The 13740-nt window shown below is 42.0% G+C and overlaps 1 protein-coding gene across 5 annotated transcripts in view; it reads right to left on the bottom strand.

Moving 5' to 3' along the window:
• tcf3b (transcription factor 3b) overlaps positions 1-9798 on the bottom strand; it is a 29519-nt gene extending 19721 nt beyond the window's left edge. For 2 of the 5 annotated variants that reach the window (XM_080771041.1, XM_080771043.1), the window contains exons 1-3: positions 9217-9798; positions 6223-6328; positions 3474-3546 (exon numbers count right to left, since the gene is read on the bottom strand). In XM_080771041.1, the coding sequence (XP_080627167.1) occupies positions 3474-3546; positions 6223-6306 (157 nt within the window). In that variant the 5' untranslated portion in view covers positions 6307-6328; positions 9217-9798. The remainder of the gene's footprint in view (positions 1-3473; positions 3547-6222; positions 6329-9216) is intronic. The other 3 variants (XM_080771040.1, XM_080771042.1, XM_080771044.1) reach the window with 2 other exon arrangements.
• Positions 9799-13740: the final 3942 nt, after the last annotated feature.

Here is a 13740-nt window from a genome sequence, read left to right as displayed (position 1 = left end):
GAGAGAGATGGAAAAGAGGGAGGGAGAGCGAGAGGGGTCTGGGCGAGATCAGCAGCCTGGCTGACGAGTGAGAATGAGTGATGAGACTAACAGAGCGGAGCAAGCACCTACACACGCTGCGACAGCCGTGATCTATGGAGCTGATGCCAGTAGCATGGAGAATCAGGGGAGTGGGGAAGAGAGGGGACGTCAGAAGATCAGCCTCGCTTGCTCACTGTCAGCCTGGCCCTGCTGAAAGGCCATAGGACTAATAAAAGCACTGTGTCGCTGGCAAAACACAGGAGAAGCTGCTGACGGACAAACTGATAAATAAAGATGGCAGGGCAGACTTTTCATCGAGGTGCCTCGATTCATAGCGTGTTTTGTCCGGTGAGAGTCTGACCCAATTTAGAAAGGTGATATGCACCATACAACCGTGAAACCATTAACTATCAGATATTACAGGACAGCTAGCCTAGCAATGAATGAATATATCTAAAATCAAAAGAAACGCGCTACTTTCGACAGCCAGGAAATGTTACATTAACCAAAACACTGCAAACACTTCCACACCGCCTTTGGGAAACACACAGATCATGCATAGTAATTTGCGAAGTAATTTTCTTTGAATAGGCCCAGAAGGCAATGGTTTTGAGTGTTTGAGTCAAACTCTGAATCCTCCATACATTTTTCTAATACACTGCACAGCCTCCTACAAAAGACTCAATTTGACCAGCGGGGGAGTGCGGGATAGAGAGAGCATGGTCGTGCAGGAGAAGTCTGTCAACATTGTTTCACACTTAGTGGAGTAATTAACTCAGAGGCAATTAAACAAGGTGGAAAGCTGCTGAGGTGACACTGACACTCAGCCAGCCTATGAGAGCCAAACATTGTGCTATACCAGGGGAGGGCAGGCAAGAGGAGAGGACTGTTGTGATGGTTGCCATGTTACCCCTCTTCCAATGATGCCACTGCAAAATATTAAGAATCATTAACTTTAAGTAACAATAGTGGCCGCAGGGGGGAAACACTGGAATTATTTATTATGCATTCTCACTATTAATTCAATAAGTAAACGGGGGCCATATTATACTAAAGTAACGTGGAGTTGTCAAACTAATGCCGATCCCTTTCATCCAAAACACTGCATTTTTGGACAAATTGTTTTAACTACTAGTACCAAGTAAAGTTAAGCAACTACTTACTTACATCTACTACACTCTAGCTGCAATACCGTGTGTGCGTAGCGTGCTGTGCCGTTTGTTGTGATAGGGAGAAGGGGGAACAGGCCTGTTGTATCCCTTGAAGTTTTGTGTGTGTGTGTGTGTGTGTGTGTGTGTGTGTGTGTGTGTGTGTGTGTGTGTGTGTGTGTGTGTGTGTGTGTGTGTGTGTGTGTGTGTGTTGGGGGACATTGCCAGCAGCTGCAGAGGTGACAGAGGGGACGCCTGCCTGAAGGCTCGTAGGCTTGGCCAGATCCTCACACTCCACCTCCCCAATATCCCCTTCACTTCAGTACACTCCAATCCTCTCCTACACGACACACCCCTCTCCTCTCCGCACACACACACACGCTCTGACCACTGAGGAGGGAAGAGGGACGCCTAATGCAATTAGCACCCCTCTGAGCACTTTTGTGCTGATGAATAGAGGTGGTCTGGTGGGCCACCAGACCACTCCGCCGTTCCCGCGCTGACGGCTCCCTGACTACACAAGCCGCCAAAGGCTGACGTCACAGGCGGACCTTGCTTCTATCAATTTCAGTTATTGTGCATCATTTGCATCAACCAGCGAGGTTCACAGCCGTAATCACATATAGGCCCCCCCACTACAGCATGATGAACAAGATCCTGTGAACAAAGCTGCAGGACGCCATACAACAAAGCAACAGGACAGATCTCAACTCACTACTACCGATGACACATTGAGGTGACGGGGAACAGCCATGGAGGTTTAAGGGCACCTGAACAGCCACATTATCCATTTCACTGACACAAACAGTGCACCATTCTGTGTACTAAATGTGATAAACATCTACATGAAACTCCTGGCACACAATTTGCAGATGTTTGCACTTTGACTCTCGTTTGCTAACAGAACCTACCTGGCGCTTGTTGGAAGTTAGAGGTGACAGCTATGATAAGTATCACATTCAAAATGTGTCAGTGACAAAAGGGGCACACTTTAGGACTTGGGGGTGGTGGGGTGTTTCGGGGTGGTGGAGGAGGGGTAGGCAGGAATTAACTCCTCACTGCTAAGTAATTGCCTGCTCTAATAGAAACAAACAGATTCCTGCCTTCCACTGGCTGATCCCTCTATTCAGTGAGCTCTCTCCCACTCCGGCCACTCACTGCATGCTGGGCCAGTTTAAGAGGCTGCAAGCTGGGGGTGAGGGGCATTGTCTCAGGCTCAAGCCATTTCCTGCAGATCAGTGGGGGGAAGAGCCCTGTGCTGTGTTGGGGGAGGAGTGTTTTACACTTCAGGGTGGGGGAGTCGTTTCAAGTCCATAAGCCCCTTTTTTGCCTTTGTTCCTCTGTGGCTGAGTTCTCACTCTGGGGAAGGCTGGGGAGTGTGACTCGATTTCACACGGCAGGTTGGCAGGGTGACAGAAGAGTGGAGCAACATGACTTACTAATAACATTCAGGAAGAGAGCAAAAGCTGGCTCATATGCTTCAGGTGTTCTGGGGTGGGAAACTGACAGCCATTTTGGGCTTTGAAAAGGAAAGCAACAGAAGCCAAAACAATGAAAGCACACTTATAATTTATGGAAGAGGGGGATGTTTAAACTAACATGATCCTGCTAAATGTGAATATTAGGCAATTTCCGGAGTAGAAAAGGCCATGTCAAGGTTTTATTTTTACGCTATGCAAAATAATTGTCTTTCAGCTACACTGTTAAAAACACTTAAGATGGTCAAATCCCTCGGGCTGTATGACTCACATTGGATAGATAAAGAAAGAGGATTTAACAGGAGAGACCACCACACATAAAGGCATAGTAGAGCAAGCTGTTGCATGTCCCCTAACAAGAACTCCCATCAAAGTGAGGCTCTAGACAGCTTACTACCAGCAGTAAAATATACACATGCTTTCCTCATCCTGCCTAGGTTAAATACACGCATATTTCTTTTCCGGATTCCAGCTAGGTTCAAAATGTGAAAATGCTGAATGCAAGCAATTTCTTTCCATTTGATGTGTTAAATAAATAAGCACCGTTTTCAAGGCACATACTGCAGTTAGCACTTTCTCATTTCTGCAAGCAGGCAAATGTATATTCCAAGCAGGATACAGCCATGTCAATAAACATTAAGTACAAAGACAAGTCAACAGCTAATGGTTGAGAAACTAAAATAATCATGTTTTGAAAGGAGATGTTTAATGCTTCTTTATGACTAATTAGTTACGTTTGATACCTAATAAAGAATGCAGTAAAAAATAATGTGGTCTCAGACGATGCTGTTTCTGTAGGTGTTCTGCACTGTGTAGGGAATCTTACCTGATCCACTGAACTGACTGCTAGCGAGCGTTGTTGGTCTTGGCTTTCCATTGGCGACAGGAGGTGCAAACATCTACGAGATGGAGAGAGAAAATGCTAAGTAACAAAACACCAGTCGACGCACTTCACACATTATAATTTCACCCAGCCAAATCAAATACTTTGTCACTTTATGTATGACTTCATTGATCACCAATGCCCCCCCACCTTCCCCCAAAGCGAAAGAATACTAAGAGCTTTAGCATTTGAGAAATGTTACACTTCTTTCTCTTACAAAAATGAGAGAAAAGGTGTTAAGACACTCTCAAACACCCTCAGAAATGTTGTAGTCAAAATGTTTGAGTAGAAACATTGGTGAGCAGATCGTTTGACTCAAAATGTTAGTTCACCAATGTTTCTGGTAGCATGTAACAGTAACACTACACTGTGGTAGTTTTCTGGTAGGATGGTATCTAGGCCATTACAATATGCCAACGCTTGAAAAATAAACCACTGAATCTGGTGACGAGTTAGCTTTACCAGCTTTTATTGCAGAAGGTGCAGTTACGGAAAACCTTCATTCATTAAATAAATATTGCATTTGGTATATATGTTGCACACACACTAGATATATGCTGAGCATCTAGAACCAAACAACAAGGAAGAGTCAAACATAACCCTCATAAAGGGGACTTTTCCCCCACGACCACTCCTTGTTGATTTTGTTATAAAAGCAATGAAAACAACTACTTTAGTGGGGGCTGTTGACACGCCTAGCATGTCATGACTGAGCACCATAAAAGAGCTGCAATGCAACAGCCACATCCTCCTAACCATCCGTTTTAATTGACTTTCCTAAATAAAAGCTACAACGGGAGTTTCTGAATGTTATATACACATCATAGGGTTTTCGATGACCCAGCCGACACCTACAGTACTTTTAACTGTAGTTAGTCAAAAGAAACCTCATGGGACAAACAATTACTTCATTAAGATTAATGTTTTAAAATTACCCTTTGTCCATCCATACATAATTAGTATCTATAACGCACAATTTAGTTTTGCCCAGCTATTCAATTTATTGAGAGAGAGAGAGAGAGAGAGAGAGAGAGAGAGAGAGAGAGAGAAACCTGACATTGGTCCTATGAGAACGGATGTCAACACAACACGCAGCTTAACAAAGGCATCAAAACAAACAAAAACACAGGTGAATAAAAAACAACTATGAATGCTGCAGAACGGATGTCTAGAGAATACTTCTAAAAGCATTTCCGTGATAATCATCAGCTATCAAATTGTGTTTGTTGTGACCAACAAACAAAAAAAAGAAGGAAAAAATAAAGAATCCTCTTCAGTTCTGAAAATAACACGAAAAGAAATTCATCTCCTCCAGAATGAATAACAAGCCATCGTCTCAGGCCCAGATCATATATCATAAATGTGTCTGTTGAACTGCTTGTAGCAGTGAGGAGTTGGTGTAAATTTGGTCCTGGTGACTCAGGTTTTCTCACGGTCCTACACATAAAATCTGTACTGTTATTCAACTCTCTGAAAGTGTAGACAATTTGATTTGTAGATTTTACTGTTTGGTTCTTCTAATATTACTTTCAGGTACCCGTGTTGATTTCTTTTTAAAGATATTTAGACGTTATGTATCGTATCCGAGCATTATCCGAATAGCAGGTGTGATTTCCCAGTAGCACAGTGAGTTCCCATTACCCCACTGGTGAATGAGTGAAGTCTGCATACACAACTGAGTAACTAAGTAACTAATCTTTAAAAACATCTCTTCTAAAAAATAAAAATAAGAGTCTGAAATATACCTGAGCTAAACATCCATCCATCTATTAAAAAGGACATAACATTGGTATTGCATTTTAGCCAATTGACTATGACTCATGGTATGCTCTACTGCCGACCATTTTCAAAAGCATACAGTAGGTTTCTTTTCTCTCCATTCTCAAGGAATTCCATTGGTTAGTTTCCACTCATCTCAGTAGAATACAGTATGAAAATCAACATGCAGCCACCTGACATTTGATTGAGATCCACTAAGTAAATAGTATGTGGATATTTGTCAATATTATGAAATCTGTTCATGTTAATACAATTTAAAGTGTAATTTGATTTGTAAAATCTAGCTGAACATACTTGAGAAAGGATTGATTTATGCCTGAAACAGTTAACAGCATTGAACAGCTGGTGAAGCAGAGAATGTTATGATAGATTGAAAGTTTGATCCTTAAAAACATTGCAAAATCCGATAACCTTGCAATTATTCCAAAATATAACAAACTGTAATATGCATTAGCAATGTAAATTACATCATGAGTCGTAGTCAACAGGCTAAACATGCAATACCGCCTATATGGTCTTTTAAATGGGATGGAAACAAAAGTAAAGTGTGCCGCATCCTGCCATGCTAGATGACAGATGACAGAATCACTGCCATTCCTATTTTTTTAAATCAGAACTGACCAAAGGTAGAAGAAGGCACACATGCAAACTCGCCCATGACCCCACTACCCATCCCATACAGCCTTATCTCTCTCTTCAAGTCCAACTCCTACCTTCCACTCATTTTGTACCCACCTCTCTGACTCAGACCTCTCCCTCCCACCGCCATCCAAACCCACGTCTCAAGTCTATCTGCCTCCCCATCCCTTCCAGAGTCACAGACCCTTAACCCACTGCTACCCAGACCCCTATCCCATTGCCACCCCGATCAACCATCCCACTGCCCCCCCAGACCCCTATCCCACTGCCTTACCGCACTGAAATCCAAGAGGTCGTTGAGTTCCTTGTCTGTTCCCACTGTTCCCGCAGCCATTCGTTGCTGCTGCTGCTCGTTCATGCCCTTCAGTCTCTAATAAACCCTACGAGAGAGATTTGCAGATACCAATGTTTAATGGCACCAGACCACAGTGAGTACACACATTAAATGTGGTTATAAAAAAGGGGGGGACAACAACAATCTGTCTGATTCAAACTACCACTGTCTGGTTAGATCACTTAAAAACCATAAACAGGGCAGCCATGTAGGCTGCTCCTTCATGTCCTAAAAATACTGGGAATATGTCAACACTGTTCATAGAAGCAGGTGAATTTAATGAACTTTCCCTAAAGCGGCAACATCCATACCCACTCAGGTCCACCACAAATACCTGTCTTTCAAAACTTTGAACATGACAATTTATTTAAAAAAACACAGTGGCCAAATTATTATCATTTTGACAACATTCCGAGTGCGGCATATTTTCCTCAGATGCTGCCTTTCCACTCAGGCAGAGAAAATGACACATAATGATGAATATGCCGCCTTTAGTCAAATAACTACCAAGTAATCACTTAAAATTTGTCTTTCTTCACGCAACCCTCGCAAATCATGCACGCATCCGTCGATCACTCATTGCTACATAAAAGATAATGTAATACATTTACAATTACAGACATAATTGGGACTATTGTTAGCCCAAGGAAATAGGGGTGAGAAAGGCAGAGTTAATGACTGTATGCAAGCACGTCATTACCAAATTACCATATGTCAACTCAGAAGGAACCTTGTCAAATGACACAGTGAGCATGAATACTGGATTTACCCTGTTTTGCATTCCAACGGAAGCCTGAGGCAACTCTCTGATGCTGAGCAGTGGCTCTGCATGCCTGACAGAGGAACTGGTGGAGAGCAAGTGGAGGAATAGAGGCACTGGGACACCAACAGGTGGTGTGCTTTTACAGCCTCTTTGGTAATCCAGCACTAGTATAATTTGTTGTTTCAATGGAAAAATTAAATTAAGGGCTTTGAGCTAATATAATTAACAAAAAAACACAAACAAGGATTTGATATGATCCAAATCACTACAGGGGGAATCTTCTCAATTGAGAATCAATAGCATACACATAGACGAGACAAAGTCTTAGGTCTAAGCGTAACATCCCTTTTCCATAATTCAGCACTGCTTCAGCAGAGCTGGACAGGACAGACTAGGTTTTGTGAATGCAGACTAGCATACATAATCTAACCTTGAGATGGGGAAAGGAAGTGGGCAAACACAACACATATGCCCAAGTGTAAATATGATACGAATTAGTCTTTGATTGCCTTTTCTTAACTTTTGGATAAGGTGACCAATAAAGGGCAAATAACATTGGCCAAACGTAGCTAAAAAATGTTGGCTATTATTTCCAAATATTTGGAGACATCTCATCTGATAGTTAAAGAGGCAAAGATTATGGCTTCTGGTGACAAAATGGCATCTTCTGCAACTGTTGGATGATTTTGGATCAATATTTGAAGGAGGCAAAAGATTAGGGCTCTTTGTCAACCCACACAAACCAGAGGGCTCTTTCACAAAGGAGGCTGTATGTCCTAGGGTGAAACAAAATTTGGTTCGAGACTCGAGTAATGGATGCTTAATTTGGAACAAGAACTTTACTACATTTAACCACCGGTCATGAGAGCAAACACATCAGAATGATGTGCAGGCCTACGTAAGTGAGCGTGTGACAATGCTCTCCAAATGTGTACTAACCAAGCACCCTTTATATGCCCTTAATAAACCTACAATTATTTGTGGAATAATGTGTTAACATTATTTTTTACGATATTCTGTCAAAAAAAAAGGGGGAAAAAAGCTACAAATGTGCACAGAATGCATGGGAACATTTTAGTTAAGAGTAAAGGTAAAACATAATAAATATGTTGACTGTAAATGTGTGATTACCACATTGTTATCGCCATATTAGCGACTAGGAGTAGTTGTGCTCAATGGAAAAGATAGTCAACAGTTGTTACAAATTATATTACAAAAGACACAAATGTTATGTATTTGCATCTAAAACATAAGCAAATGTGCCTCACTACTTCCCTTGTGTGGAATTAAACGATGTACGTAAACATAATGCTGATACACGGTGTAAACATGACTACATGGTCAACTATTGACTAGGCCACATCCAGGACCATGAGCATAGCCTACTGACAACTAACCCAGCACTATTGTGTTTTGAACTAGTCCCTAAATTGTCCTCGTGTTGTCAAAAGGGAACCAACAATATCTGCTAACTAACATGGTCAAAACAAACAATCGTGCTTGTAAATACACGTGCTGTTCCCCCGAGTATATATAAAAAGGAAACAATGTTTCCAACTTCAGCAACCAACAAATGTTACGTCTCCTTTCGGGATTTTAGGGTTCAAGTTGTGCATTATGAGGGAGTTCAGGCGGTGGGGGTTGGGGGGAATAAGGAATTTCCTGCCAAATGTGCAATAAAATAAAGTCTCGCCCGTGAGCAGGCAGTCCCATAAAGGGATTCTTAAAAGATATCCAATGGGTTTTTTTCTTATATAAGACAATAAAGTTTGTTGGTGGTGTAGCGAAAATTAACGCACAACTGAAACTTCAAAATGGTCAACATTACAAATGATTTCATATTCCTACATTGTTGCTATTGTTCTGGTCATTGGGCGAGTGGAAAGGACACAAAGAAAGAAAAAGAAAAATCTAAGTGCGGCTTCTTATAGAGAAGCAACGTTTAGCGGAGTGTTTTTTGTAGAACAAAGGAGTAATTTCCTCTTCTTCGTGGTCGATGCGGAGACCATCACACACTTGGCTCGCCACCTCAAACCAGACAAAAACTTGCATCCCCCGCTTTAACCACACATTCCCAAAACTTTTCTAAAATTTGCAGGCACTACAATATAACCTTATGAAACATTACATGCAATGTGCCTAAAATACGTGAGCGAAATGGGAGTAATTACCTTTCCTCTTCAAACGTCTGGTATCCAACAGTAAAAAAAAGAAAGGCAGAGACTCGGCAAGGGAAAAAACATAAAACTTCGGGAGAATTTCGACCTCAGTGTATGAAACGCATTGGATCGCCGTGGATGTCTTTCCTTTTCGCCACTAAAACACCCTGATTTTCGCACAGCGCCCACGTGTTCGATACAATGTAACCAAGTCTACGTGCAAACAATTCTATTATAGTTACTAATCTCGCGTCTTTCCTTTTTGTTGTTACAATTGAGATGATTTCATTCTTCTAGTAGACATCTTCACCACCTCCGTCCACATTGTCAGACGCAACAACGTATCCCTCCGCCACAAAAAGTGAGGGCCTCAAAGCCAAGCGGTGTCCAATTTCAAACGCCTTTGAGGGACGGGGCTGTTTTCGCAAGAAGGTAAGGAAAATGTACCTCGAATAATCGCCGAGGCCGAAATCGGTAAACGTTCCGACGTTAAAGCTCCGTCTTTCTCCGCCCGAACCCCTCGCTTCAAAATACGGGCACTAGTACAGCACTATGTTGTCCGGCGGAAAGTTACAGCAAGAAAGTTAGCTGCGATTACACAGCAGCTTGGCGAGATGGAACGATAAATCCGAGGGAGTCCGGCGAATGAGAAGGCAGATATAGTTGACGGGCAGGCGCACGGACCAATGGGCGTGTGCAGATGGACCCTCCCTCTTCTTGACGCTCACTTTCCCTGTGTGCTCGGGGAGGGTGGCTGGCTGAGGGGGGGCTATGCGCTGACATCATTTTATTGCTTTGGTTGCTGAGACCTCCTTTGCTGTTATTATGAACGTGGCCAACACAACGCTCCACCGTTTTATTTAGTGATTTGCTGCAACTACACATTTTTATTTTTTGTTTAACCAACTATTACAATGGCATAACAGTGCTATTATTATTTCCTTATGTTGGTGTTTAGAATAATAGATCATGAGCTTGCTGCATATTACAAAAGGGCCCCTGTTTACACCGGTATGGTAAGTCTTCATTCAAAGTCCAGTATTGTATAGCCCAAAAGAAAATATATTGGGAAAAACACGAAACATGCTACTGTAGGGCAGTGTAGGCTATAATCCATTGGAATTTACCAAATGCCTAGAGTAAATGTACACATGTTGCTTCCGTTATACCCTCTTTTGACAAGATAAAGTTTCAAGCACAAGAATATTACATTTATAAATGAAAAATTAAATCTAGGAGTACAATGTTATGCTAAACCTCTCCTGATGCTAAAAGGATGGAACATGTCCGCTTACATTACCTTTTTTCCTCTTCTTTTTATCCCAGAAACATAAAACCAAGGTATCCCCAGTAACTGTTCCTGTTCCAGTGCAGAGTGGATAGGAGGGAATGGAAGGAGTATAGGATCACAGAGTAGGGGATCATAACAGAGAGCATGAATGTAGGGGGAGGGGAGAGAGGAGGAGGTGACACAGAGTGAAGGGAGAGAGAAATATAGTGAAAGAAAGAACAGTTAAAATTGCGGGGGAGGGGGTGGGGGGGTCATAGTTGATGGTCATCAGGAACTTGGCAATAGTATTAGCATGAGCTTATACAGGGAGAAAAAACTTTGATAAACCTGTCATAGACGTGAAAATTGAAATACATTTAGGGTAAATTATGACCATTATATGATCCACTCTGCAATAGTATACTTTTAGATCAGCAAGAGGACCCTGATGTAACCAAGTCTTAATGCTTTCCATGGTTTTATCCTCGCAGCAGTTTTTGTATTGACTTTGTGCTTTCTTTTGAAATGTGCCCATTCTACATACTGTGAATACAATTTTCAATCAATCAAGACATTTCCAGAGAAAAGTAATGTCAAGTATTCTCTCATTCACCGCAAACATGTGAAATGGCTCACATAATGACACAATACCTGAAATTTGTATGTGGGTGTTAGAGACAGCTGCTGTTGTGAATCTGAGGGCAAACTTTGCAATGGATTACCATTGTCTGTTTACAATCTGATTAGAGCATTTAAAATGTGTTAAGGAAAAAACTATTTACTGCTGATATTTGGTTGAAACCCATCTTACACGTAGGCCTACGTTGTAGCATCAACCGGTGGATATCATCAGAAAAATATTTGAATCACTGTAGGAGTGTAGGAGCATGGATAATACGTGCCTATATTGCTTACGTAAAAAACAGGGCAGCTGAAAATGCAAATGTATGCTAACAGTATTATAATTCCTGGTCTAATGCCTCAATCTGTCTGTTTGCAGAAGTTACTAGGGCTGTCAATAGGACATATAGGTAAATAATCCAATGAGTCTCCCCTGGGTGTAGAAAAAGCCTGAACACTGAAAATTAATTAGTCTCGTGGACCATCTTTGGAATGTAATGGGGTTACTGCTTGGAACAAGCACACATATGGACCATAAATACCTTTACAAACACACCACACATTATATGCATGCATGCATCCGCGCACACGCACACACACACACACACACACACACACACAACCCACAGGCCTACAGCCTGTACTGAATCCTCCCCAAAAAGAAAAGATAGCAGCAGAGACAGAATCACATAATAATGTGAGCTATGAGAGAAATGGCATCTTGAGTTATTCGCCGATTTTGAATCCTTTCATTTGGGAAATGTATTAATCAAGAGATTATATTGGAACAGATGGAAACATCTGTTTGGGAAATGAATTTCCAGGAGAGAGAGAAAAATCGCTCCTACTTTTTCCAGTATAGACTATAGACGTCGTCGGGGCCCTGAGTAAGAATACTGCTGTTGTCAGTATTAGCAATGAGGCTTGTAAGCCCTCCAAGTAGTTTGTAGTAACAGCTGGGTCTGACATGGAGAGCATGTACAAGGGCAGTGAGGCTGAAGAGAGGGAGGGGGTAGCAGAAGAATGAGAAGAAAAAGAAATAACAGAGAATCACCAATTAAAGGAACACAGAATGCACTGACTGAATGAGGCGAGGTTAAATGGCAGGAAGTTCGGCGTAAAAAATGGATTTGCCAGTTGCAATCGATTGTCTCTGGACACATCTTGGCCGTGTCCATAATATGGTAGATTTAAAATAAAAGTTAGCAATTAACAATCTAAATAAAAGGTTTTGCTGTTTCAAAAAGACTGTTTAAAAAACAAGACAGACAGGAGGGAGTATTTAGGGAAACCTAAATTTAATATGTGAACTGATTATATGCACTGGACAGTGGGTAAATTGCCATGTGTCTCCCACATCATGATATTATACATCATGAGGCAAAAAAAACATTAAAAAAAACATCTAAAAAATCTCTCAGTAATCTAAGAATTCATCCACAGTACAATGGACAGTATGTGCAATGGGTTGGATTCTGCATATGCCCTCGTAGCTTCCTTCAAGCTATTCCCGCTTCAATTCTGTAATTAACGACAGATGCACATGGAAAATTAGCATATGTTTGGCACATTGGTGCTAATCGGTCATATATTTGTGCATATTAATGAAATATTTATCGGTGGAGATCTTTACAATCACATACATTCACATAATAACAGCATGTACTAATATGTGCTAATTATTTAATCCAGCGTTAATCTTTTTCAATCAGCCCTGGCCTAAATGAGAAGAATGCTTTGTTGTAGGGGGACGATGCTGATGCAAAACATATGTCATAATATTTGTCTCCCTGTATTCTGTACCGCCAACAATGTAAGTGTTAAGATTGTAGATATTGAACAGGACTTAACAAAGTGTGATGGGTTAGCCTGTCTACCTGATTCCTATAGCTACCTCTTTGTACCAAACACTGAGCTGTCTATTCCATCCTGCTCCGTGTATAGGAAGCCAGCCATGCAAGCCAAACCACATCACATCCCCAGGTTAAATCACACGCGCTCGTGCGCACACACACACACACACACACACACACACACACACACACACACACACACACACACACACACACACACACACACACACACACACACACACACACATGCATGCACACACGCACGCACACAGGCCTATGTACCCCGACAACCACCTGCCTCACACACACACAGTCACACACACAGGCTATATGCTAAACCCACACACAGTCACACACACACACACACGCACGCGCACACACACACACACACACACACACACACACACACACACACACACACACACACACACACACACACACACACACACACACACACACACACACACACACACACACACAGGCTATATGCTAAACCCCCCCACCACCTACCTACACACATACACAGCTCTGTGGCAAGGCAAGGTTCGCTCACCTCTTTCCATATTGAGTCTGCTCTCAGCCAATTGCCAGTAATGGCAAAAGCTTAGGTTTGGGTTGGGTGGGGGAAGGGCAGAGGTACATAGGTTTCTGATCAGAGAAGAAAACTAGGCCAAGACCGACAAACCCCCCTCTCAAACCCCCAGCTCCTCCCAAACACTGCAACTTGTTACTGGCTTATTATGACAGCCACTTGCAAGAATGTCATTAATGGAGAAACAACCAAACTGACTT

Source organism: Protomyctophum bolini (assembly GCF_963924005.1).
Source record: "Protomyctophum bolini genome assembly, chromosome: 8".
Lineage (NCBI taxonomy): Eukaryota > Metazoa > Chordata > Actinopteri > Myctophiformes > Myctophidae > Protomyctophum > Protomyctophum bolini.
Note: the sequence above shows the minus strand (reverse complement) of the source record. Positions and strands in the feature narration are given on the sequence as shown.